Raw genomic sequence first — 26,424 nt, forward strand, 5'->3', positions numbered from 1 at the left:
ACTAATATTATGTTCATAACTGTCACTGGCAGAAAAATTATTATTATTATCATTATTATTAAGATTATTGTTACTACCAAAATTTTCATAAATACTTAGTACTGTTATGGAAAGTATCATTATTACTAGAAATTTCCATTAGCAGCTTTATAAAAAAATCTATAAATCCTAAAATTTTCGTTAACATTTTTATTATTATTATTAATATTACTATTATCATTTTTACTAACAAAGTGACTAATGATAATTATTTTCAACTTCATTATTAAATCTAATTAATAGTATTATTATTGTTATTACAAAATAATACAACTCTTTATTCATTATCATTATTAATACCATTTTATCAAATAAATACTTATATATATAATATATATATATAAAAGTATATATATATATATATATATACATACATACATACATATATATATATATATATATATATATATATATATATTTATATATATATATAAATATATAACAACTAAAATATATATATATATATATATATATATATATATATATATATATATAAATTTATTCGATTACGAGTATATGTGTTAATATATATACTTGATATTGGTTCGTGAATCCGAAGACAACTTTGCACTTGTTCAGTGCCATCATACTCGTAAAATACGAAATACAGTATCGTGAGTTTTCATAGCTCCCTTTTTACATATATTTTTGGGCTGAGAATACATGCGCAACTTTTATAACTGTTTTATACGTTAGACACAAGTACCAACTGTTAAACTATGCTATACCCGGCTATGTCCGACTAAGTCCCTACAGTGATATTTTTAATTGCTCGTTAAATGCATTCTTAATTATTGGGGGTATGCCTATCGGGAGTAACGTCCCCGATACATTTGACTAAGTCTTTGTATTGCTTAATAATGAAATTAAACCGACAAGTATAGACACAACTTGTCATTGGGGCAAACTTTAAACGTTTAGTCTAAATATCACGCACTGGCATAACTTTTGGATCTGCGAGATCTACTTCTAAACTAAATCTTGTGGTCTATATCTATTACTGAAATCATTATTATGACAAACATATGAACTCACTCAACCTCGTGTTCACACTTTAAAGCATGTTTATTCTCAGGTACTTAAGTATTGCTTCTGCTGTGTATTTGCTAATTAAAAGCAACATTTCAACGAGTCATTCATGGATAATTTGAAAGACTTGCATTTGCTAAACTGATGATTATTGCTTGCTATGTTTGGAGTCTTCATCACATATCATATCAACTAAAGACATTTAATGCGTTGTTCATTATATACAATGTAATTTATTTATCTTCCGCTGTAAAACTCAATATAACGTCTCATATAGAGTCGTTCTCGTTTATACAACTGTGATTTGATATAATTAGTCACAAATAACCCAGGTCCTATTTGTGGGTGTCACATCCGATATAACAACGATGAAAATCTCCTCCACTTTTTAGTATGTAAGTGTTAATGTTAATGTTAATGTTAATGTTAGGCTATATCATTTTATAAATAAACTTTTGCAAAATTTACGTGAACATATATTATTTCTCGTTTCTCAAAAAGTAATATCCGTGGTAATCACTACTAATCGGATCGAACAGTTTCACAAGACAAAAAAGTCAGTAAACCATCCGTAAACGGTAAACCATCCCGGGTTGACCCGTACAAGTTTTCCTCATCAAAACTTACAGACAGCAATTTTTCCGTCGTACTTCACCCGTTCACCGGCTTTCTCACATCCTTCTTCATCATATGAACTTCCATCCTACATAGTAACCTTACAGGTAATCATTTATTTCAGTCTTAAATAATCATGACCTAGTTCTCACCGATCTGATGTATACCGTTCCTTTATTGATTATCAGAATTCGATTACTGATTAATTAGATCGGATATATAATTTTATGTTTTTTATGCATATATAGAGTGAATACAATTTTTTTTCAGGAGGATCAATAATTGAAAGATCGATCGATCGATGGAGTGGACGACGGTGCAACATCTGGATCTGCGGCATGTTGGCCGTAGTTCGAAACCTTTTCAGCCTCACGCTGCCACATTTCATCCTACTCAAGCTTTGGTAGCTGTTGCTGCAGGAACTTACATCATAGGTATACCTAATCATTTCTATAATTATACACTTAACTTCATAGTTGATTAGATTAGATTCGATTAGAAGTAGAAGCTGACTTGGAATCAAATTACTGTATATCTTAATTTTATGATATGATGAAATTAATGAGAGGAAATGTTGAATATGATGCTGGAGGTATTTACTGTTTATATTGATATCGTAGAATTCGATGCCTACACCGGTAGCAAGATATCTTCGATTAACATTGGTGCTCCTGTGGTTCGGATGTCATATAGTCCTACTAGTGGACATGCAGTCGTAGCTATACTCGAGGTTAGATTATTGCAACTTGAACTTTTACTTATTGATGTAGTGATGCATTCAGGTTTTGATCATCTTTTGATTGATCAAAAGTTGATGGTATTAATTTTTGATTTATAAGTATGTATCTTGTAATTGATTTGTTCTACAATTTGTATTGGGGAATTGGCGGTGCTTTGGTTATTTTATTACGGAGTATTATTTTGCATTTTATAAGATTTATATACTTATTGCAGGATTGTACAATCAGATCATGTGATTTTGATACAGAGCAAACATGGGTTTTGCATTCGCCTGAAAAGAAGATGGAAAGAATTTCAATTGATACAGAAGTCCATCTGGCTTTAACCCCTCTCCAACCAGTAGTCTTTTTTGGTTTTCAACGCAGGATGAGCGTAACAGGTTTGTTTTACCCACTAATTATTTTTGTTGTCATCTGTTTCCTTTTCTCATAGGAATGGTAGGAGATATAAAGGGAAGAGAATAGATATTATCAATCAATATCAGTATATATAATATCATATTTCACATAATATGGCACACTGGTTGTAACTATTAACGGTAAGTGGTGGTGGATGGTTGGAAATTCAGATAAAAGACAATGACACTAATATGCTAGTGTAACATTAAGTTTGCCACTTCTAGCTTAAGGGCCCATTCTAGAACAAATGTGCATATAAGTTTTCTTTCTCATGATGTTATACTGAAACAAATCTTATAAGAATAAACCTGAATGGACCTCTTGATACAAAAATGCTGTATTAGTTTGTTACTGAATTTTGTAATGGATGGACCAGATCATATAAATGTTAGGATTAAGCAATTCAAAAAAGTTAGAAGCATATTCAGACGTTTAACGCATGAGGCTTAGATAAGTAATACTGTCTTATATTACCAGAGTAATTTACGTTTTACTTTTTTCTATCATTTTGTTGCATGAAGTCGTTGGGACTGTTGAAGGGGGAAGAGCTCCAACAAAAATAAAGACAGATCTGAAGAAACCCATCGTCAATCTTGCTTGCCATCCTCGCCTTGCTGTGCTGGTAAGTCTTTTGTCTATGTTCCAACCATTTACCATACGTGTCATTTTCCTATGAGTGCTTGTATAGATTTTTATCCTTAAAGAATTTAATTACAACTCAACCTCTCCATTTCAGTATGTTGGCTATGCAGATGGTCTAATCCGAGCTTATAACATCCATACATATGCCGTTCTCTACACCTTACAAAGTATGATATGAGCTGTACAATTTTTATGTATACTTTCTTTGTGTATTGAACTTTGTGTGCTGTAGTTCTAATATATTTCCGTGTGATCAATCTTATGTTTCATTTCCATGTAGTTGATCAAACCATTAAGCTAATTGGTGCTGGTGCATTTGCTTTTCATCCAACTCTTGAATGGATTTTTGTTGGTGACAGACGTGGTACACTTCTTGCTTGGGATGTGTCAACTGAGAGACCTATCATGATTGGCATGTAAGTTGTTTAAATGTTCCTGCCATCAATGATTTAATAAATCTTTCTATTAATTAAATTATATGTTACTGTATATATAATATGTTATATATGTTTAGAAGTTTGTCTTACATCTTTTAAGTGTTTGAAATCTTACATGATTATTAATGGCCTAAACTTGTGATTTGCAGAACACAAGTGGGTTCTCAACCTATTACATCGGTCGCTTGGCTCCCGATATTGCGCATACTTGTTACCTTGTCCAAGGATGGAACCCTTCAAGTTTGGAAAACACGAGTCGCATTAAATTCTAATAGGCCTCCGATGCAAGCTAACTTTTTCGAACCTGCAGGTTAGTAAGCATTTCTGATTTTTTACAGTTAAAATATGTTAAGAGTGACAAAAACATTTCGACCCATGTTCTTTGTTGTTGAACATAGATATCATCTAGACCTAGAAGTTCATCTAATATTATAACAAAATATCCTTGGCAACCTATTTACAAGAACTAAAGACAATGAACTACTAAATTATTAGTTTATGTCTCAATTATATATAATAATAATGCTTAAATGTTTTTTCTAATTTTTTGTAGCAATTGAACAAATTGATATCCCACGCATATTATCCCAACAAGGTGGTGAAACTGTTTATCCCCTACCAAGTATCAGAAGTTTAGAAGTCCACCCGAAACTGAATTTGTCAGCTGTCATATTTTCAGTTAAGTCGTTTTTATGCTATTTCTTGATATAAATAGAATATCGTTATCGAGAGAACTGACTAGTTTTTCCGTAGCAGAATATGACAGGTGGAGATAATGCACGAAATAAAGCAGCATACACTAGAGAGAGTAGGAAGCAACTATTTGCAGTTCTACAAAGTGCAAGGGGATCTTCAGGTGATTTAATTTTGGCTTAAAATTATTGTAAATTAGTTAAACTATATTTAGACCTTTTCATCAGGAACCATTAAGATATTTTGACCTTTTCATCAGGAAATGCTTATATATATTTGACTGTATGTAAGTAATTACGGTACTTATGTTTTAAATTATATATGCAGAGATACTATTAGCCTACTGTGTTATCAAACAATAGAAGTACAAGAAGTACATGATCTGCTTCCCCTATTTGGAAATAAATGAGCCTTGTTCTTTGTAGACTACTAAGAAAAGGATATATTTAATTTGAATTGAAGTCAGTGCCATATATTAAAAATAATACAAAAAAGGGTTATAAAAACAGTTTTTCGTGAAGAATCTCAGTTACATATGACAAATGATTTGTTTTTCTTCCAAAAAATGGTAGAAAGGGAGAACATATAGATATATCAGCAATTCCCTTGTAAATGTCAATGCTCAACTCACTTTTAGTTTCTTTTCCAACAAATACTTGTACAATTTATGGTTAACTTATTGTATTGATTTGGTTAATCCATTGGATGTAATTTTGGCAGCATCTGCGTTGAAGGAGAAACTACAAGCCCTTGGGTCATCAGGAGTTTTAGCTGACCATCAACTTCAAGCCCAGTTGCAAGAGCATCGTATGAAAGGGTAAGCCTGCTTGCTACCTTTCTGTTGGTGACTGCATCGTTATGATTTGTTATGGATGGTCATATATTAAGTATATTTGAGTGCTTAGTATGTTTAGACCCAACATTTCTCTCTCTCTCTCTCTCTCTCTCTCTCTCTCTCTCTCTCTCTCTCTCTCTCTCTCTCCGCTGAAAATTTGGAAAATAGAGTGAAAGGTCTCTCGATTTTGAATTTAGTTTTCAAGTTTTTAACAATATGATGTTTGCCAGGCCCAACCAGCTTACAATATCGGACATAGCACGCAAGGCCTTTTTATACAGTGTACGTTTATTTCTACTCTATTAACTCTTGACTGAAAGTATCACCTTTTGTTCCAACGAGGATTAAAACTTCGTTTCTGGAGATTAAATGCATATCTTAAGTTGGTGCTTACAGTATGAAGTTTCTGACACGACTATATCTAACTTCATACTATACATGCAGAGATTAAACTATTTGGTAAATTTGTATATTTGCTCCTGCATTTAATAATACTCGTACTAGATTTGGTAAATGCTAGATTTGATTGAAAAACTTGTAGTTGCCTCGTTTTTCGTTATCTTTTTTCTGAGCAAAGGAATATGCTATGATGCAGCCTCCATCTTTATAGGAGCCTTAAGCCTGTTTTTTTTCCTTATTAAGTTCCAATTAGATACACTGTTTGTCTGGAATTAGGATATATAATGGATTTTCTAAATAAGTCATATGTAATAAATTACTGTTTGTGTTGAACGCCTGAATGGCACAAACAAAAAAACAAACAGCTCTTGTTGACTTAATAAATAAAGTCCTTTTAGTATTTAGTCATTAAGAGGAAACAAATGGGGCCTTGGTCTTCTAAGAATAAGCTAATATATTTGTCATGCAATCTTAAAACATCATTAAGATTCATAACCCTGTGTGTGGTAGGTTTACAATGGAAACAAAATAAAAATTATTAACATATAGAACATGTGTACTAAGGAGGAGTCCATTTCAATAAGCTTGTCTGTTTTTGCAGCACTTTATGGAAGGTCATGCAAAAAGCGCCCCAATATCTCGACTGCCTCTTATAACTATCTTAGATACTAAAAATTACCTTAAAGACATTCCAGTTTGTCAGGTAATCAAGTTTGCTAGTCAGTTTTATATCTTTTTTGCTCAGTTTCACAACTGTTTCTGATTACATTTGGTTACTATTACAGCCAATTCATTTGGAGCTCAACTTTTTCAGTAAAGAGAATCGGGTTCTTCATTATCCTACTAGGGCTTTTTATATTGAAGGTGTAAACCTAATGGCTTACAATCTGTCTACTGGTGCTGAAACTGTTTACAAGAAGCTTTTTGCATCGGTACCATCCCATTTCTTGTTCCTTTTTACTATTTACAGATGTTGACAAAGTTTGACTTTGACCAATAGTATGTATTAACTGTCAATTATCTACTTTTTAGATGCCTGGACATGTTGAATTTTATGGAAAATATTTGCTGCACAGTAGAAAGCAACATCTGTTTCTCATAGTTTATGAGTTCAATGGTGCATCGAGTGAAGTGGTGCTATACTGGGAAAACACCAACTCTCAGTCATCAAACAGTAAAGCCAATACAATCAAAGGTAAATTGACTACTTATTTATTTATTTATTTCTACTTGGTTTCATTTTGTTGTTAGGGTTTTAAAATCATGAAATTTGGGAACTTTTCAGGCCGAGATGCTGCGTTTATTGGCCTAAATGATGGCCAATTTGCTATTCTTGATGAGGATAGAATTGAACTTTCTGTATACACTTTACCTGGAGGTTCTTCAAAACCGGCTACTGAAAAGAATATGATAGATGAACCAAAGCAAGATGAAGATCTTGATGTTTCCTCTATCAAAGGTCCTCAGCAGTTTACATTCGAAAGTGAAGTTGATCGTATTTTTTCTACACCAGTAGGTATGCAATAATCAATAGTTTCTTTGTTTAGTTTTAAAAAAGTTAAGTAGTTTCTTGGACGCATCTTAATGAAGATTTTATTGAATTGTAGAATCAACTTTGATGTTTGTTTGTTTCGGGGACAAAATCGGCATGGCAAAACTTGTTCACGGATACAGCATTTCAACCTCTGATGGTCCTAATATGTATACAAAAGGTGAAGGGAAAAAATCAATCAAGTTGAAAGCAAATGAGATTGTTTTGCAGGTTGGTAGATTTAACTTTTCAAATAGGTCAAGTTATGTTACAAATTCTAATGAATTAGTTTGATTTTGTAACTAATTCTTTTCAGGTTCATTGGCAAGAAACTCTTAGGGGATGTGTTGCTGGAATATTAACTACACATAGAGTATTAATTGTCTCTGCTGATTTAGATATACTTGCACAAACTTCTATGAAGTTTGATAAAGGACTTCCTTCAATATCCTCACTTTAGATCTTTGACTTTGACTTTTATATGCTTTGACTTTTAGCCCCTTTGTTGTTAAGTCATTTGGATTCTTAACTTAATCTTACTTTAGATCTCTTCTATGGGTTGGGCCAGCCCTTTTGTTTTCCACTACCACTGCCATCAGTGTTCTTGGCTGGGATGGGAAAGTAAGGACCATTCTTTCCACCAGCATGCCTAATGCAGGTAAAATCTTAGCTACACAAAAAAGAAAAAGAAAAAATAAATAAATAAAATCAGCTATTTGTAACTTATCTGAATCATTAAAATGATACCTTATCCTATGCAGTACTGGTTGGGACATTGAACGATCGATTGTTGCTTGCAAACCCAACTGAAATAAATCCAAGACAAAAGAAGGTTATGGAGATAAAGCATTGTCTTGTAGGTCTTCTTGAACCTCTTCTTATTGGATTTGGTACCATGCAACAAAATTTTGAACAGAAGCTTGACCTCTCAGAGATATTATACCAAATAACATCAAGGTCTCATCGACATTAAACTGTATTATCTTGTTCTTTTTCTCATGTTCATCCTTATAATCATCTGACATCATCACAATATCATCTTATGAAGGTTTGACAGCTTACGCATTACTCCAAGATCTCTTGATATCCTAGCCGTTGGTGCTCCAGTTTGTGGTGATCTTGCTGTATCATTATCCCAATCAGGACCTCAGTTTACTCAGGTGACTTATTAGATAACAATCAAATAAAACCTTTTATTTATCATCAATAATTAATTATTTTATTAATAACTTAAATTAGGTACTGCGTGGAGTCTATGCTATAAAAGCTCGTCGATTTTCAACGGCTTTGTCTGTTCTAAAGGACGAGTTTCTTCGATCTAGAGATTATCCACAATGCCCTCCAACCTCACACTTATTCCACCGGTTTCGACAATTAGGATACGCGTGCATCAAGTATATTATATACCGGACCTACAATTTCTCTCAAGTCTTTTAATTTTTTCATGATTTGTTAATTAACCTGTTAATGACAATTTATTATCAGGCATGGTCAGTTTGACAGTGCAAAAGAGACATTTGAAGTTATATCCGACTACGAAAGCCTGCTAGATCTATATATTTGCCACCTCAACCCTAGTGCAATGAGGTCCCTGGCTCAAAAATTAGAAGAAGAGAATGCAGATTCAGAATTAAGACGTTATTGTGAAAGAATACTACGAGTGCGTTCGACCGGGTGGACCCAAGGCATTTTTGCCAACTTTGCGGCTGAAAGTATGGTTCCTAAAGGACCCGAATGGGGCGGTGGAAATTGGAACATAAAAACACCTTCGAGTACAAAAAGTATGCCTCAATGGGAGTTAGCCGCTGAGGTCATGCCGTATATGAGAACCGATGATGGTAGTATCCCGTACTTGTCTACCGATCATATCGGGGTTTACCTCGGGTTAATCAAAGGAAGAGGTAATATTGCTGAAGTTAGTGATAGTAGTTTAGTAAAAGCTTTCAAATCAGACGGTACAAACGCCAAGTCAAACGGTGGTCAAACGTCACTTATTGCTTCTACTTCAAACCAACCGCCATCTACAAGTGCTGGTAATCAATTGATGAATCTTGAATCTCTTACAAAGGCTACTAATGAAACAACAACTGCTGATGAACAGTTAAAAGCTGAGGAAGAATTTAAACGGTCATTATATGGGACACCTGGCGACGGTAGCAGTAGTGACGAGGAGGGCGTTTCGGGTATTTCCAAATCTAAGAAGTTGAGAATAAAGATAAATGCTAAACCAAATGCATCTACTACTGTTGATGTTGATAAAATTAAAGAAGCTACAAAACAGTTTAAACTTGGTGATGCATTAGGTGCACCTCTTCACAGGACAAAATCATTAACCAACCAATTCCAAGAACTTAGCATGAATACTTCTCAACCTGTTGTTAATTCATCCAGTGGGCCCACAAATCCAATCCCGGTTGACCCGTTTGCAACCAGCTCGTTTACCGTATTTCCATCCGGTCCTATGCCAGCTGGCGCTTCGGTGGGCCCTCGCCCCATCCCAGAAGACTTTTTTCAAAATACTATACCGTCTCTTCAGGTTGCAGCTGCATTACCTCCTCCCGGGACTTATTTGTCAAGATATAATCAAAATCAAAATCAAAATTTTCAAGGTGTTGAAAGCAATAAAGTGGTACCAAATCAAGTGACTTCGTCCGGGCCTAATGTTAGTGGAAACCCTAATCCTATTCCCCAAGTATCAATGCCGCCCGTTACTACCGAGTCATTTGGACTTCCCGATGGCGGGGTTCCACCACAATCCACCAGTCAACCTGTAGTTATGTTTCCGCCTCATGTCCAGTCAGCAAATATCCCAGTCTCCACTCAACCCCTTGACCTTAGCTCTCTTGAAGGTCCAGGATCTGCCAACTCAGCAAAACCATCCGTGCCTCCCCCGCCAACATCTGTACGTCCAGGACAGGTACGACTTCGTTTTTTTTTATATGTAATCTCTTACTTCATTTGTACAATTGAATAGTCTGTTTTTTTAACAAAATTTCATTGTTATAGGTTCCTCGTGGGGCCGGTGCGTCAGTTTGTTTCAAAACTGGACTTGTACATCTTGAGCAAAATCAGTTACCAGATGCTCTGTCTTGTTTTGATGAAGCCTTCCTCGCATTAGCGAAGGATAATTCCCGTGGTGCTGATGTAAAGGCACAAGCCACCATCTGTGCTCAATACAAAATTGCAGTCACTTTACTTCAGGTATTTAATGTTCTTAAAACAATACAAGTTCAACGTAATGATTTGGGAGGTTTTATGCATTAACACACTCTGAGCAACAATTAACCGATATGACATGGAACCCTTACAGGCGATCTAATGTTTTGTATGTTAGAGATCAAACATACCTGAATCAACCCATGTATTAGTAAATGGGTGGAAATTACCATCTATAGTTATAGCTCACGGTAGGTGCATTTAGATTGATGGTATGTTCTACTTTCAGATGAAGTACAAATTACTTAGATGAGCCACAAAAAAAGATGACTAGATACGGTACAAACAGTCTTACAGAACTCGGAATTACTCGGCGAGTACTCGGTCAAACTTGAACAAAACCCGGTCAAACTCGCCCAAAACTCAGGATTACTCGGAAAATCGTTCAAAACTTGGTCAAAACTGAGGATTACTTGGAAAATTGGTCGTAATTGGTCAAAATTCGGTCAAAAACAGTTAAAGTTAAAGTTGGTCAACATCTGAATACTCCCTAAAAAGTTCCAACCGAGTACTCCCGATTAGAGATTTTTTTAACTTAGGGTACAAATTACCTAGAAGATAGTATTTAACACCCAATATGATTAGATGAGATACAAAATACTCAGATGGCACACACACTAAAGACGACTAGATGATTATTTTTTTTTAATTAAATATAATTAAAGTCCAAAATCTGAATGCACAACCTAATTTTGCTTATATAATCCACAATCAGGAAATCGGTCGACTTCAAAAGGTTCAAGGTGCGAGTGCGATCAGTGCAAAGGATGAGATGGCAAGGTTATCACGTCATCTAGGCTCATTACCTCTCCAAGCAAAGCATAGAATAAATTGCATACGAACCGCCATAAAACGAAACATGGACGTACAAAATTACGGATACGCCAAACAGATGCTCGAACTACTTCTATCAAAAGCACCACCAGGCAAGCAAGATGAGTTAAGAAGCCTGATTGAAATATGTGTCCAAAGGGGTTTAACAAACAAATCCATTGACCCATTTGAAGACCCGTCCCAATTCTGTGCCGCAACACTTAGCCGTTTGTCGACTATCGGTTACGATGTTTGTGATCTTTGTGGGGCAAAATTCTCGGCTCTTAGTTCACCTGGTTGTATCATTTGTGGTATGGGAAGTGTTAAGAGGTCTGATGCACTTGTTGGACCTGGTTCTGTTCCATCACCTTTTGGTTAACCCTTTTTGATAAATTCTTGCATATTGTTTAATCAATACGATGTTTGTGTTCGATAATTGTTTAGGCCATAGTTCATTAAAACGACATATGCTTGTTGGGTTTGTTTATTGGTTTATAAGGAGTTTGTGCAAAGTGATTGTATCTTTTAGGTTTTATGTTTGTGTTTAAAAACCAAGAGACCAATGGAGGTCAGTTTTAAACTCATACTCTGTATATTGGTTGTACACGAGGCTTGTTGTATAAGAGAACTGTTTTTAAACTTGTTAAAAGAGCTGTTTGCTTCTGCCATATATTCCTGCTGTCTGTCTTTCATTTTTTTATGTTGATTTGTTTACAGTACACTGAAATCTAACATGGCATTAAATTCAATCAGTTAAAAATGTGGATTGCGGACTAGTTAACTACATGCCTAAAAGGAATCAATTGTATTTAACACCCAGTCATGTTTTGTAGGAGCTTTCAATACATTAATAACATTCCTGTTTATATGTTGACTGTTTTCGAACTCCTTTGAAACTAAAGTTTTATCTTGAAAAACCAGTAAATCGGAATTTTTTTTTTGTTAGGAAGTGTTCTTAAAAAGTTAGAACTACCACTTCCGCTTTCGTCGTTTGTATGAATTATATATTTGATATTACGGATAACCCTGAAAATTTTAACGAATTGTACCATACAATAATTAATTAATTTAGTATCTTAAGATTAACTTTAACAATAATTCTTTAGAGAATCGGGTCTTAAGATTAACTTTAACAAGTCTTCGTTATTTGGTGTTGGTATCTCGGAGGATCAAGTGTCTGCTTTGGCTTCTCGTGTAGGGTGCTTGTATGGCACATTCCCATTCACGTTCCTTGGGTTCTTAATGGGAGCAAATATGAATCGCATTTCAAGTTGGTCGAAAGTTGTTGACAATTATCGATCTCGCTTGTCTTCATGGTCGGCTCATCTTTTGTCCATCGGGGGGAGATTGACCTTGATCAAATCTGTTCTAGGAAGCATCGGTATTTATCTTTTTTCCTTATTTCGTGCGCCAGTTTCCGTTATAAATACTATTGAATCAATCCGAGCAAAGTTCTTTTGGGGAGGTGACTGTAATACCCGGAAGATGGCGTGGGTGAAGTGGGACTCGATTCTTGCGGATAGAGATAAATGTGGTTTGGGAATCTCTAGTCTCAAGGCGTTCAATCACGCTCTTCTTCTTAAGTGGATGTGGAGAATTGCTAATAATCCAGAATCTTTGTGGGCTAAACTCGTGGTAGCCATTCATGGTGCCGATTATGGAGTTGGAAACCGGTGCAAAACAAATGGTGCGTGGCATAACATTGTAACTTTGTTCAACTCGTTGAAAGCTTCGAACCATATTCCGACTGACACGTTGAAACGTGTCATTGGTAATGGTTGTAATACATGGTTCTGGCATGATCTTTGGCTCGGTGATATGACACTTGCCTCTAAATTCAATAGACTTTATCGTCTAGCATCGAACCCGAATAGCAGTGTTAATGATCATTGGAATGGTGTCTCTTGGGATTGGAGTTGGACGAGGACTCCTACTAACACTCGTGCGCAACTGGATCAACTTTTGCATCTTCTTACGAATGTTTCTATTTCTGAGTCGATTGATAAGTGGGTTTGGAATATTGCTTCAGACGGGAATTTCTCGGTTAAAAGCACAAGAATATTTTTAGATGAGTTATATCTTCCTGCAACGAATCAATGTACAAGATGGCACCGGTTTCTTCCTATCAAGATCAATGTATTTTTGTGGCGGTTGGTTCTTGATCGGCTTCCAACAAGAATTAACCTTTACTTTAGAGGTTTAGACATCCCCTCGGTTATCTGTCCTACTTGTTATGTGGGTGGTGAATCGAGAGATCACACGTTCATCATGTGTAACCTAGCAACATCGATTTGGACTCGGGTGAAGATCTGGACGGATGTTCGTTGGCCTAATTTCGATTTCTTAGAAGACCTGTTTACTTGGCTTGATTACTTCGCAGCTCCTTCGGCTTCTAATTCCCGTCTATTTTGTATCTTTGTCACAACAATGTGGTGGATTTGGCGCTTCAGAAATGACAACCTCTTTGGCTCTAACACGATCAAGAGAAGAGACTTATTTGATAGTATCCGATTGTCTTCCTATTCTTGGTTAAAAGCTAGAAGCAAAATTGCTCCGTCATGGAATGATTGGCTTCTATGCCCTTTGTAATTTATTTTTTCATTTTTGTTTTTGTCTAGCTTCTTGCTAGTTTTCTTTTAATATAATTGTCGTTCAAAAAAAAAAAAATAATTAATTAATTTAGTAAGTTTAATTTATTTGGGGAAGGAGTGTCACTGTTGGGAGTGTTTAGTCCTCGGTTTAGTCTTTGCGAGGAAGTGTTGATGTGGCGCTGATGTGGCACCCAGGACTAAGCATGGAGTAACTACTCCATTGGGAGTGCTCTTAGTCCTCACTCAATTTGGAAGCAGTTAATTCAAACAATGAAAAATCAAGCTCTCTTTGAGTGTTATAAACTGAATAATAATAATTATTATAATAATAATTCTGTTTCATGTGTTGCTGCAGATGGTCGGTCGTTTATGTCCATAAGGACAAAGTATTCAGCAGCTGCTCATCATCCTACCGATCATCAAAAAAAGGAGGTATACTCCACTCGTGCATTATCCATTTTCTAATCCTCTCTGCTATTATTATAAGTGTATAATAACATAGATAAATTCAACAATTGTTTGTAAATGATAAAAAGTTTCCATTTACAGGAGCTTGACCTACGACGCAGTGCAAGAGTTCCTTCTATTTTGAGTGCTCTCGAAGAAGCAAAACTCACTCCAGAGGTACGCTACATTACATTGATTGATGTTGTGATTAAATATGTACTTTTTTTTTTTTTTACTGAAATGAGTTCTGATATATCCTTGCAGTTTCGAGGATCTGAGGTCATTCAACTTAATAATAGTTTTAGAAAAGCTACATTGCAAGATATAAGAAGCGTGCATCACAAATATTATCATCTTCATCTCGAGAAGGTAACTAATAATATATTTCCTGCAATTAACCTTTACTCATAGTAGATATTTTTTTTTTCTCTAAGTTTTGTGTCAAATTACAATTGAGTAGTAGACTAGTTATTCATTCATTTATATTAAGGGAGCTATTTTGATTTGATACTTCACATATATGTCATTCACATATATTACATTTGTGGGATTGGGTGTTGTTGTTGTATGATGACTCAGCAACAACAAGAATCTGGGGAAAACTATAACCATGAGGATATGTGTTGTAATTAACGGAATTTGGGGACATTTAATGAATATCAAGAAAATCTCTGGGCCAAAATTGTACATCACCAGTAATTCAATTCTAATTTTGTTTTCAGGTCGTTTTGTAAGAAATAACATTTGAATAGCATTTTAATATTTTGAAGTTGCGAGTTCTAAGTTTAGGATTAATGTGCAAGGTACAACATATAACTATATGGCTAAATTCATTTGAGCCTTCGGGGTCACACACACATACACCTAGACGTCAAATGAAATATATATATGATGTATATATATTATTCAAGTAACGAAACAAGTAAAATAATTAATTATGTATTAATTAATTGAGTAATTAATTTATATGAATTAACTATTATTTAAATAAGAGATTTAATATCTTATTTAATAATATCATACTACTCCTTATCCTTTTGTTTTTAAAACCCAACATGACCATTTAGAAATAACAGAATATATATATATATATATATATAGTGCTTTCGGCTAGTGTATTAGTTCGGTAAAAAAAAGAAAGAAAGGAACATGTGGATATGTACCTGTAAAGCAAAATGGAAAGAAAGTATTATACTTTATTGTTACTGATTTACAAAGTTGTTCAATAAATAGATGGGATCTTTTGTTCTAGGAGGTAGTGATAAAAAGGAAAAGAAAACCAAAAGAAACTACCGATTCTTTTTTTGGTTTTGGTTGACGTACAAAGATCAAATACCATATCAAACTTATTTATATTCTTTTCAAACGAACGAATGTGTATTATTAATTGATTCATACAATTAATCAATAGTTGATTAATTTGTTACTTAGGTATTGGACTAGCATCCATTGGCGGTCGTTTGAAGTGTAGTGTGGACTATCCAAAGAGACGGTCATACCTTTGATCGTAGGTTTCTCTCTGTTCATCAGTTTCTTCAAGAAAGGTATATCGTTAACTCACTTTGTGAATTTATATATTTTGACAATTATTAGTGGTGTAATTGAATCTAATGGAACCGTTAATCGTGTGTATGTTTTGTAATGTAAAATAAGTTTATTTTAACTATCCGCTGCGTTAATCTCCGTTAATCTCATTGAAAAGTACACACGGTTTTCCATCAGTGGTATCCGAGCCGCTTTTACACCATTTTAATTGTCACGTGATTTTCTCAGATCTAGTTTTGTGAGATGGTAAAAAGTAAAAACTTTTTTTTTATAATTTCAACATGTTTGTTTTAAATTAAATCTCATGACGCACAAATAAGATCTGAAAAATATCACTGTTATAAATTTTGAATTTATTTATTATGGCTTGAATAATTGTTGTTTATTTCATTCCATGGTTGTACACATGCATTGTAACCATGGACAAGCCATATGTAGTTTTTAATAATGTAGTTATTAGAATTGTGATTGCACACATAGCCCATAATGCCCCGGCCTATGTATGATTGTTGTGATTGTTGATTACAGCAATATTGTGTCATGTTGATTATTTGTATTATAAGGCCATTTTGAAGCCAAAATTGTATTATATTTATTTTCCATTTTCATAGTATTGTATTTAAGTTTATTTCAATTTGTAAAAGTACTAGTTTAGTTGTATTTTCAAATTTAAATAAATGTAACAAGATGAAGATTGAAGATAAAATACAACATGCTTTTGGCTTAGAAGATGGCGAACAGGTCAAGTTGACAACAATGGCGTTTGTCAAGTTTTCACTTGATTCTTGAATCAAGTGGGAGCTACGATATTACCCTTAGTTTGACCTCTTGATCCCATGTCGGCTCATGGGATCAAGTATAGGATTTTTGGGCTAGGCTATGTGTGTGTGATGCATGGTATGGTTGTGTTTTATTTTTACGCATTTATATTTAATTGTTGATTATAATATATGTTAAATGTTTTTTGATGAAAACATCAAATAAAACTAGTAACGAGTTTCAAAGGTTAAAATTGATGATTTTAAAAAGTTAAACTCTAACGAGTTTAAAGTTAAATATTTTTTGAAACTCAAATAATATATATGAGCAACATCTTTTAAAAATGTTTTAAAATGATACACAGTGTGTATTTGTTATTTTTTTTTATATAAAATAAAATAACAAACTTGACGCATAAACACGATCGACATATATAAAATTGGTTAAAATGTTTTTTAACAAATTGTAGCGAATCTTGTGTGCATGCATTATTCGTTAACACAAACATTTTTAAAATACCAGTCAAATTTAAGTCATGCCATCCAATGAGCTTGCAAACACTCCTCGTTATTTTTTGATTACGGTGAGACCTAATCGAATTATAGCCACGAGGTGAATTTTCAGTTACGAGTGAGACTAGGCTGAATTTCCACTGTTTCTAAATTGGACGACTTAATCGTATTCACGGTGAGACCTGAGATCGAGGCAAGGATGGGACAAACATGCCAATAGATAATAGTGGTTTGTTAGACTACACATATCTCAGGGTCCCATAAAGATCTAAGAGTTGTATCTGTGATGCAATTGGTACTCGCTACCTACCGGTAGACTCTATAACTGCTAGCTGATCAACAGATGTAGTTATGGAACCTCTATGTGGATCTTAGGCTTTCGTAAATTAATTATTTTTAAATATATTAAAACTTGGGTAAATTAATTTATTAAAGTACAATATCGAAAATACTAAAATTGAATCTTGTTCTCTTGTAGATGTCAAACAATCAAAACGTAAACCAAATCAACCTCCGTTCTTTGTTGGAGAAGGAGAAACTTAATGGTTTAAACTTTCTCGATTGGCACCGCAACCTGAGAATTGTTCTCAAATTTGAAGGGAAGTTGAACAAAATTGAAGAACCCTTACCCGAAGCTCCTCCTGAGACAGCTACTGCTGCTCAAAAGAATGCTTATCAGAAGTTGTTTGATGAGCAAGAGAAGATAGCTTTAATCATGCTTGCTAGTATGACTTCTGACCTCCAAAAGGAAATGGAAGATCGTACAGCATATGATATGATGACTGAGCTGAAAAATATGTTTCAGAAACAGGCTAGTCAAGAGTTATATGAAACTTATAAGCTTCTTCAAACATGCAAAATGGAGGAGGGTCAATCAGTGAGTTCTCATGTCTTAAAAATGAAAAGCTACATTGACCGATTGGAAAAACTTGGAACTACCTTGCCGCCTAACTTGGCCGTGAACATGGTTTTGGTTTCACTACCAAAATCGTATCACCAATTTGTGATGAATTACAATATGCAAGGTTGGGAGAAATCTCTGGCAGAGGTGCACTCGATGCTCAAAACTGCTGAACAGGATATTCCATATAAGGTTTCCAATCCAGGTGTCCTTATGATTAGGGAAGGTAGAGTGAGAAAGAATAAGCCAAAAACTTGGGGAAAAGGAAAAGGCAAGTCAATTGCTAAGAAAAAGATTCCACCACCTCCCAAGAAAGAAAACCCAGTGAAAGACGCTGAATGTTTCCACTGTGGAAAAGTTGGCCACTGGAGGAGGAACTGTCCTTCCTACCTATCTGAGTTGAGAAAAGGCAAAGCTGGCCAGACTAGCAAATCAGGTATATTTCATATACAGTTATATACTTTTTCTAGTGATTCCTGGATTTTTGATACTGGTTGTGGTACTCACATCTGTAACAATATGCAGGGAATGAGAAGAAGTAAGAGACTGAAGAACAACACACTAGAATTAAGAGTGGGCAATGAGGCTCGAGCTGCAGTCGAAGCTATTGGCACCTATGAGCTTACTCTACCTAGTGGTCTTATTGTTTTGTTGGAACAATGTCATTATGCTCCTAGTATTACGAGCAAAGTAATTTCAGTTTCTCTTTTGAAAAATGTTGGTTTTGAACTTACATTTACGCACTTTGGTATTTCAGTTTCTAAGAATAATGTATTTTATTTTAATGCTATTCCACGTGATGGTATTTTTGAAATTGATATGCATGGTGTAATTTCAAATAATAATTCTGTATATACATGTACTTCCAAACGAGTCAAGAAAGACTTGAATAATACCTATCTATGGCATTGTCGTCTTCGTCATATAAACAAACAACGCATTTCAAAACTCCAATCTGATGGGATTTTGGAATCAACTGGCTCTGAGTCATTTGATGTATGCGAGTCATGTTTATGTGGAAAGATGACAAAGGCTCCTTTCTCCGGTTTAGGTGAAAGAGCTAAAGATCTTTTAGGACTAATACATACTGATGTATGTGGCCCTTTTAGAACTATGTCTAGAAATGGTGAAACATACTTCGTTACATTTACTGATGATTATAGTAGATATGGTTATGTTTACTTGCTGAAACATAAACATGAAGTTTTTGAAACGTTCAAAATCTTCCAAAATGAAGTAGAGAATCAACTTGGAAAGACCATTAAAGCCCTTCGTTCTGATCGGGGAGGGGAATATATGAGTCAAGAGTTTTTGGACCACCTGAAGAATTGTGGGATTGTCTCACAATTCACTCCACCTTATACACCACAGCACAATGGTGTGTCGGAGCGGAGGAATCGAACTTTACTTGATATGGTTCGATCTATGATGAGTCTAACTACTCTACCGATGTCTTTTTGGGGTTATGCATTAGAGTCTGCTGCACGCATACTCAATATGGTTCCAACCAAGAAGGTAGATAAGATACCATATGAGTTATGGCATGGAAAGAGTCCTAAGTTGTCTTATTTGAAAGTCTGGGGTTGTGAAGCGTATGTGAAACGTGACACTTCAAACAAGTTAGAACCCAGAGGTATCAAATGTCACTTTGTGGGATACCTAAAGGAAACAATGGGTTACTACTTTTACTACCAAGCTGAAAATAAAGTGTTTACTGCTCGGTTTGCTGAATTCTTTGAAAGAGATCTTCTCTTACAAGAAGTCAGTGGGAGTAAAGTAGATCTTGAAGAAATTCAAGAATCACAAGGTAACATACCTTTTGAAGGCACTAGTTATCCACACGTTGAAGCTGAGCACATTGTTGATGAGCCAGAACGTGTTGCACCTATAATTCGTAGATCTAGTAGAACTCCTCATCGACCTGAGAAGTTAAATCTTCTGATTAATTCAGATGAATCTCATCTAGGGGATTATGATGAACCCTCTAGCTACCGTGAGGCCATATCAGGTTTAGAATCTGAAAAATGGGGAGATGCTATGAATACAGAGATGCAGTCCATGAAAGAAAATCAAGTATGGGACTTGATTGATCTTCCACCCAATTGTAAACCAGTTGGGTGTAAATGGGTCTACAAGAAGAAGGTTGACATGGACGGTAATGTAAACACTTTTAAGGCTCGATTGGTGGCAAAAGGTTATACTCAAACTCAAGGAATTGATTATGAGGAAACTTATTCACCAGTCGCGAGCATTAAGTCAATTAGGATACTTATTGCCATAGCAGCTTTTCATAATTATGAAATATGGCAAATGGATGTGAAAACCGCTTTCCTAAATGGCGACCTAAGTGAGGACGTATATATGGTTCAGCCGGAAGGGTTTGTAAATCCAAAGCATCCTAATAAAGTATGCAAGCTTCTAAAATCCATTTATGGATTAAAGTAAGCATCCAAGAGCTGGAATCTTAAGTTTGATCAGAAAATCAAAGAGTTTGGTTTTTCTCAAAACCAAGATGAGCCCTGTGTTTACATTAGAGCTAGTGGGAGCAAAGTTGTCTTCTTGATCTTGTATGTTGATGACATACTACTTATTGGAAATGACATTCCAACTTTGCAAGATGTCAAATCTTGGCTTGGAAAATGTTTTGCCATGAAAGATCTTGGAGAAGCTAAGTATATTTTAGGAATCAGGATCTATAGAAATAGATCCAAAAGGCTTATTGGTTTGAGTCAAAGTACATACATTGACAAAATCTTACGAAGATTTAACATGCAAAACTCCAAGCGCGGAGCATTGCCCATGCAAAAGGGCATAACCTTGAGCAAGTCTCAAAGTCCTATCACACCTGATGAGATAAGACGAATGAAATGTGTTCCTTATGCTTCGGCTATAGGATCCATTATGTATGCTATGTTATGTACTAGACCTGATGTCTCGTTAGCTTTGAGTTTTTTGACGAGTCGTTATCAACAGAATCCAGGTGAAGAACATTGGATTGCTGTTAAGAGCATTCTTAAGTATTTGCGGAGAACTAAAGATATGTTCTTGGTTTACGGTGGTTTGGAAGAAGAGTTGAGTATTAGATGTTATACAGATGCTAGCTTCCAAACTGATCGAGATGATTCCCGATCCCAGTCAGGGTATGTCTTTGTCATGAATAGCGGGGCAGTTGATTGGAGAAGCTCAAAGTAGACCACAGTTGCACAGTCTACAACGGAAGCAGAATACATTGCTGCCTCAGAAGCTGCTCAAGAAGCTGTCTGGATTAGGAAGTTTATTGCTGAACTCGGAGTAGTTCCCAGCATTGAATCCCCTATGGAAATGTACTGTGATAATTCAAGTGCTATTATACTTGCGAAAGAATCACGTGTACGTAAAGGTAGCAGACACATTCTTCGAAAGTTTGACTACATTCAAGAAGTCGTTGAGAGGAATGATATTAGTATTCTTAAGGTTCATACAAATGATAATGTGGCTGACCCGTTCACGAAGCCCATGACACACAACAAGCATGATGATCATGCTAGTAGTATTGGACTTCGTTATGCTGCTGATCTTTTTAATTTGTAATTTAGTATTTGGATATTTTTGGAACATTAAACAGTTTTATCATAATGAATTGATATATTGATGGTATGATCATTTTCATTTATAACACTATGTTCTATATTAGCATGTTTAATCCATGAGTAATTGTTGATTATTCAAAATCTCCATAATCGATCATGTTATGGGAATAACATGAATTAAGATTAATATGAAGTTTTGGTTTATATTTATTGATGATAAATAGTTAACTTGTAGAGACCAAAATTCATATGTATTCATTGATGATGAATATTGGAATGACCCAACCGAGATATCACTACATGGATGGTTGTCAGTAGTGAATCTTTTAGTGATTATGTTTTTATGTCCTTAAACTTGAGATGCACGCCGGTTTTGATGTGTGAAATATTGTACTTTGATATGGTTAAATGCTGTCCTGAATAAGGTTGTAATAAAGGCCATTATTGGGTATAATGTAAAGCTCGTGAGAGACACGTGTATGCAATATAGGATTTGTTCCTCCAAAATGTTTGGAGTTAGATACTTTTGAGCTCCTCGATGAATGAATAAGATATTTGTGTGGCCGCACCCAGATGTAATTAAGATGATACTTAATTAATTTGGTGATCTAATTCAGTTCTAAGATCGAGAAATAAAATTGTTAAATGAATGAGAATGACCGATGATCCATATCTCAAGTTTAACTAAAGTATCTGAAACAAAAGGACGAATGACATTTAACACTTACTATAAGCAGTTATGAGAAACTATCCTCACGTGAATTTAGGGACAATGGTGTGTTGCTAGACGCTATCCATTGTTTGTATAGTTAACTGGGGTTATACCATGCACACGTGGGAGTCTGTAGGATTAATGTGCAAGACACAACATATAACTATATGGCTAAATTCATTTGAGCCTTCGGGGTCACACACACATACACCTAGACGTCAAATGAAATATATATATGATGTATATATATTATTCAAGTAACGAAACAAGTAAAATAATTAATTATGTATTAATTAATTGAGTAATTAATTTATATGAATTAACTATTAATTAAATAAGAGATTTAATATCTTATTTAATAATATCATACTACTCCTTATCCTTTTGTTTTTAAAACCCAACATGACCATTTAGAAATAACAGAATATATATATATAGTGCTTTCGGCTAGTGTATTAGTTGGGTCAAAAAAAAGAAAGAAAGGAACATGTGGATATGTACCTGTAAAGCAAAATGGAAAGAAAGTATTATACTTTATTGTTACTGATTTACAAAGTTGTTCAATAAATAGATGGGATCTTTTGTTCTAGGAGGTAGTGATAAAAAGGAAAAGAAAACCAAAAGAAACTACCGATTCTTTTTTTGGTTTTGGTTGACGTACAAAGATCAAATACCATATCAAACTTATTTATATTCTTTTCAAACGAACGAATGTGTATTATTAATTGATTCATACAATTAATCAATAGTTGATTAATTTGTTACTTGGGTATTGGACTAGCATCCATTGGCGGTCGTTTGAAGTGTAGTGTGGACTATCCAAAGAGACGGTCATACCTTTGATCGTAGGTTTCTCTCTGTTCATCAGTTTCTTCAAGAAAGGTATATCGTTAACTCACTTTGTGAATTTATATATTTTGACAATTATTAGTGGTGTAATTGGATCTAATGGAACCGTTAATCGTGTGTATGTTTTGTAATGTAAAATAAGTTTATTTTAACTATCCGCTGCGTTAATCTCCGTTAATCTCATTGAAAAGTACACACGGTTTTCCATCACTAAGTTACGTGTTGGAAGTAATTATTGAGTCTATAAATATCGTAAAAATCAGTTTTTGGTGTCTGGACAAACATGATGATTGTATGATTATTGCGTAGCCATATTAGTTACCATCAATTATATAATGAGATTGTGCGATGTTCTTATGATATTATATATATCTTTTCTTTTTCTGTTTTTTTTAGGCAGTGGAAGATGTTAAGACTTCAAAACGCAGAAAACACAGATACTCTTTTCATATGGCAGAGTTCAATTATGTCACTGCCACGATAAGAAAATTTCATGCACATCTACATTTTTTTTTACCTATAATAATTTTCCACTATTCTGCTTATGTTTTAATTTAAGCATGTATGTGTGTGTGTGTGTGTGTGTGTGTGTGTTTGTTGAACCGGGATCAAATAGAACATTTATATTATTTCATGGAGATCCTTTTATATGATTTTGATGCCATTTAACACAATTACATGGGTGTGTGTGTGTGTGTGTTGAGAGAGAGAGAGAGAGAGAGATGTGTATATAATGCTTTTTTGCGATATTGAAATTAATGATGGTGCAGTCGTATGAGGATTCGTTTGTTGCTGCTGGAGCAGGCCTATCCTTGGTTGATTTTGTGGTAAGTCTAGTCTCACCTAAATCGTTGTATGTTTATGATTGGGGGTCATTCTGGTTATTATGACTGGGTTAATAAAATAATTGAACCTTTTTTTATTATTATTATTCCGTATTAATTATTATTGGTGAAATTGTAGGTGGAGGCCTCAAAAATTAATAAAATCTCTCCAGTTGGATTTGCGCTGATGCCACCTCCTATTCACCATGTATGTGTGATGGGATCCATGGAGGGATGTTGTTATTTTGAAAATGCTGGTATCGCAGCCCGATATGCTCAACGTGTTTACGGACTAAAACGTGTTTTGATCATCGATTTTGATGTCCATTTCTTGTATACCACTAATGATGCATTTTATGATGACCCCGATATATTCGGTCTTTCAACTCATTGTGTAAGTAACAAACTTCCATCTATTTATTTACTTACTATTCTCAAACATAATAAAATAATGTTGATATGTATGGACTTGTTTTTGAACGTATGTCCTTTGTTATCAAGGCATCATATCATAGTTTTATTAATATGTTGGCTATATATATATATATATATATATATATATATATATATATATATATATATATATATATATATATATTATCATCAGGAAATAGCGTGTTACCGCAAGTATAATGAGACTGGGAGTAAGCGTGGTAAAGGGGCAACACTTAATTTGCCGTTACCAGACGGTTCCGGTGATATCGCAATGCGAAATGTGTTTGACGAGGTCATTGTACCGTGTGGCCAAAAATTTAAACCGGATATAATCATTGTGTCAGCTGGGTAACCATTTTCTACCCCCAGCTACATTACCATGACATTAAACACATACATGCATGCATTTGTTTGTTTGTTTGTACATAATAATAATAATGATAATGATAATTATGTTAATAATTTCATTTTGTTCCCTATATATATAGATTTGATGGACATGCTGTAGATCCCACGGGTGTGACGACCCGGAAAATTTCGACTAATTTTGAACCAAACTCTCGATACGATTTAATATTTTCAACATGATAAGCAAAGTCTGTTAGGTTGAGTCTCAAAAATTTTGAACTGTTTCATATATTCAATTGAACTTCGGCTGTTCTCGATGATTCACAAACAACTATTTGTAAATATATATATATATATATATATATATATATATATATATATAATAATAATAATAATAATAATAATTTGAAATATTATTTGAAATAATATACGAGTTAATTGTTGGAAATAAATATGTAAAATAATATGCAAGGTAATGAAAACTATTATTATAAATATATATTTATATACATATATATGTGTGTATATAAATATGTATATAAATACTACTTGAAAATATATGAAATAATATTAAATCTATTTGTTTAAAAATATATAATATATATTTATGTGATAAATCTTGTTATTTAAAACTAATTATATATAGAGAGAGTAAATGGAAAATGAATGATTTCGAGCTTAATTGGTAAACGTCGGTAACACTTGGTTGATGTTTTGTTAGTTTTAATATAGATATTGTACATGTTCATGAAGGAATGAAATAAAAGTTGGAATGTAAATTGATTACGAAGATTTTAGATTTGTCAAAAATATTTTTATCTTTTTAGTTTAAATTTTAGTACTCCGTACATATTATTTGGTACAGAAAATAAATAATTACCGAACCTTTTTGATCAGGTTTCAAACAGTTAATGAGTGAAATAATTAAATATATTTAATCTAAAAATTTGGGATTTTTGGGAACACTTTTATACATTAACTGTTTAGCAATGGGCACGATATAGCACTTCGTGGGAAAACTGTCGGTAGAAGAATCCAATTCATCCGGCTGCTAACTGTTTGAATTACTGTGCTTTACTATTTGAGAAGTATGTTGTAATGTAATATGTTTCTTGTCTATTCTATCTGATCTTTACATATATATAATATATATATATATATATATATATATATATATATATATATATATATATATATATATATATATATATATATATATATATATATATATATATATATATATATAAATGATACATAGCATATAGTTATGGAGAACACTCAACACACCCAGTTACTTCTCCTTCTATCTCATACCACCTAAACCCACCACCAATTATGTAGTGACCCGAACTTTTCCATGTTTTTATATATTAAATGAAATTGTTATTTACATGATTAAGTGTTTCCAACATGTTAAGTAATCAAACTTGTTAAGACTTGATTAATTAAAATAGGTTTTATATAGACAATTGACCACCAAAGTTGACCGGTGATTCACGAACGTTAAAACTTGTAAAAACTATATGATGATATATATATATATA

At 34.0% G+C, this 26,424-nt stretch overlaps 3 protein-coding genes across 3 annotated transcripts in view; all 3 read left to right on the plus strand.

Annotated features, from left to right (window-relative positions):
- The first annotated feature begins 1,604 nt into the window (after positions 1-1,604).
- Positions 1,605-12,029, plus strand: LOC139867546 (uncharacterized). The gene is made up of 25 exons (XM_071855912.1): positions 1,605-1,790; positions 1,954-2,117; positions 2,304-2,413; positions 2,638-2,803; positions 3,344-3,444; positions 3,559-3,631; positions 3,745-3,880; positions 4,051-4,211; positions 4,455-4,579; positions 4,658-4,757; positions 5,315-5,411; positions 5,660-5,711; positions 6,430-6,531; positions 6,614-6,760; positions 6,861-7,023; positions 7,114-7,344; positions 7,436-7,590; positions 7,676-7,804; positions 7,900-8,017; positions 8,121-8,316; positions 8,408-8,519; positions 8,599-8,753; positions 8,845-10,276; positions 10,366-10,560; positions 11,291-12,029. The coding sequence occupies exons 2-25, from the start codon at positions 1,985-1,987 to the stop codon at positions 11,765-11,767; spliced, it is 4,866 nt and encodes a 1,621-aa protein (XP_071712013.1). The 5' UTR covers positions 1,605-1,790; positions 1,954-1,984; the 3' UTR covers positions 11,768-12,029.
- A 6,201-nt stretch (positions 12,030-18,230) lies between these two features.
- LOC139867584 (uncharacterized) lies at positions 18,231-18,729 on the plus strand. The gene is made up of 2 exons (XM_071855951.1): positions 18,231-18,579; positions 18,669-18,729. Exons 1-2 carry the CDS (start codon positions 18,249-18,251, stop codon positions 18,683-18,685), a joined length of 348 nt encoding a protein of 115 aa, XP_071712052.1. The 5' UTR covers positions 18,231-18,248; the 3' UTR covers positions 18,686-18,729.
- Positions 18,730-24,034: 5,305 nt separating this feature from the next.
- The window catches only part of LOC139868758 (histone deacetylase 14, chloroplastic-like), a 49,614-nt gene continuing 47,224 nt past the window's right edge, over positions 24,035-26,424 (plus strand). Inside the window, exons 1-4 of the mRNA XM_071857100.1 lie at positions 24,035-24,100; positions 24,237-24,495; positions 24,712-24,880; positions 25,021-25,049. Of these exons, the coding sequence (XP_071713201.1) occupies positions 24,035-24,100; positions 24,237-24,495; positions 24,712-24,880; positions 25,021-25,049 (523 nt within the window). The remainder of the gene's footprint in view (positions 24,101-24,236; positions 24,496-24,711; positions 24,881-25,020; positions 25,050-26,424) is intronic.

This window comes from Rutidosis leptorrhynchoides, chromosome 9 (assembly GCF_046630445.1).
Source record: "Rutidosis leptorrhynchoides isolate AG116_Rl617_1_P2 chromosome 9, CSIRO_AGI_Rlap_v1, whole genome shotgun sequence".
Lineage (NCBI taxonomy): Eukaryota > Viridiplantae > Streptophyta > Magnoliopsida > Asterales > Asteraceae > Rutidosis > Rutidosis leptorrhynchoides.

Bases quoted from the DNA above. Each gene is read 5' to 3' on its own strand.
- LOC139867546 (XM_071855912.1), top strand. From the start codon at position 1,985: ATGGAGTGGACGACGGTGCAACATCTGGATCTGCGGCATGTTGGCCGT. The intron at 7,024-7,113 runs GTAAATTGACTA...GGAACTTTTCAG, and splicing joins TAAAGCCAATACAATCAAAG to GCCGAGATGCTGCGTTTATT. The intron at 7,805-7,899 runs ATATCCTCACTT...ACTTAATCTTAC, and splicing joins TTGATAAAGGACTTCCTTCA to TTTAGATCTCTTCTATGGGT.
- LOC139867584 (XM_071855951.1), top strand. From the start codon at position 18,249: ATGAATTACAATATGCAAGGTTGGGAGAAATCTCTGGCAGAGGTGCAC.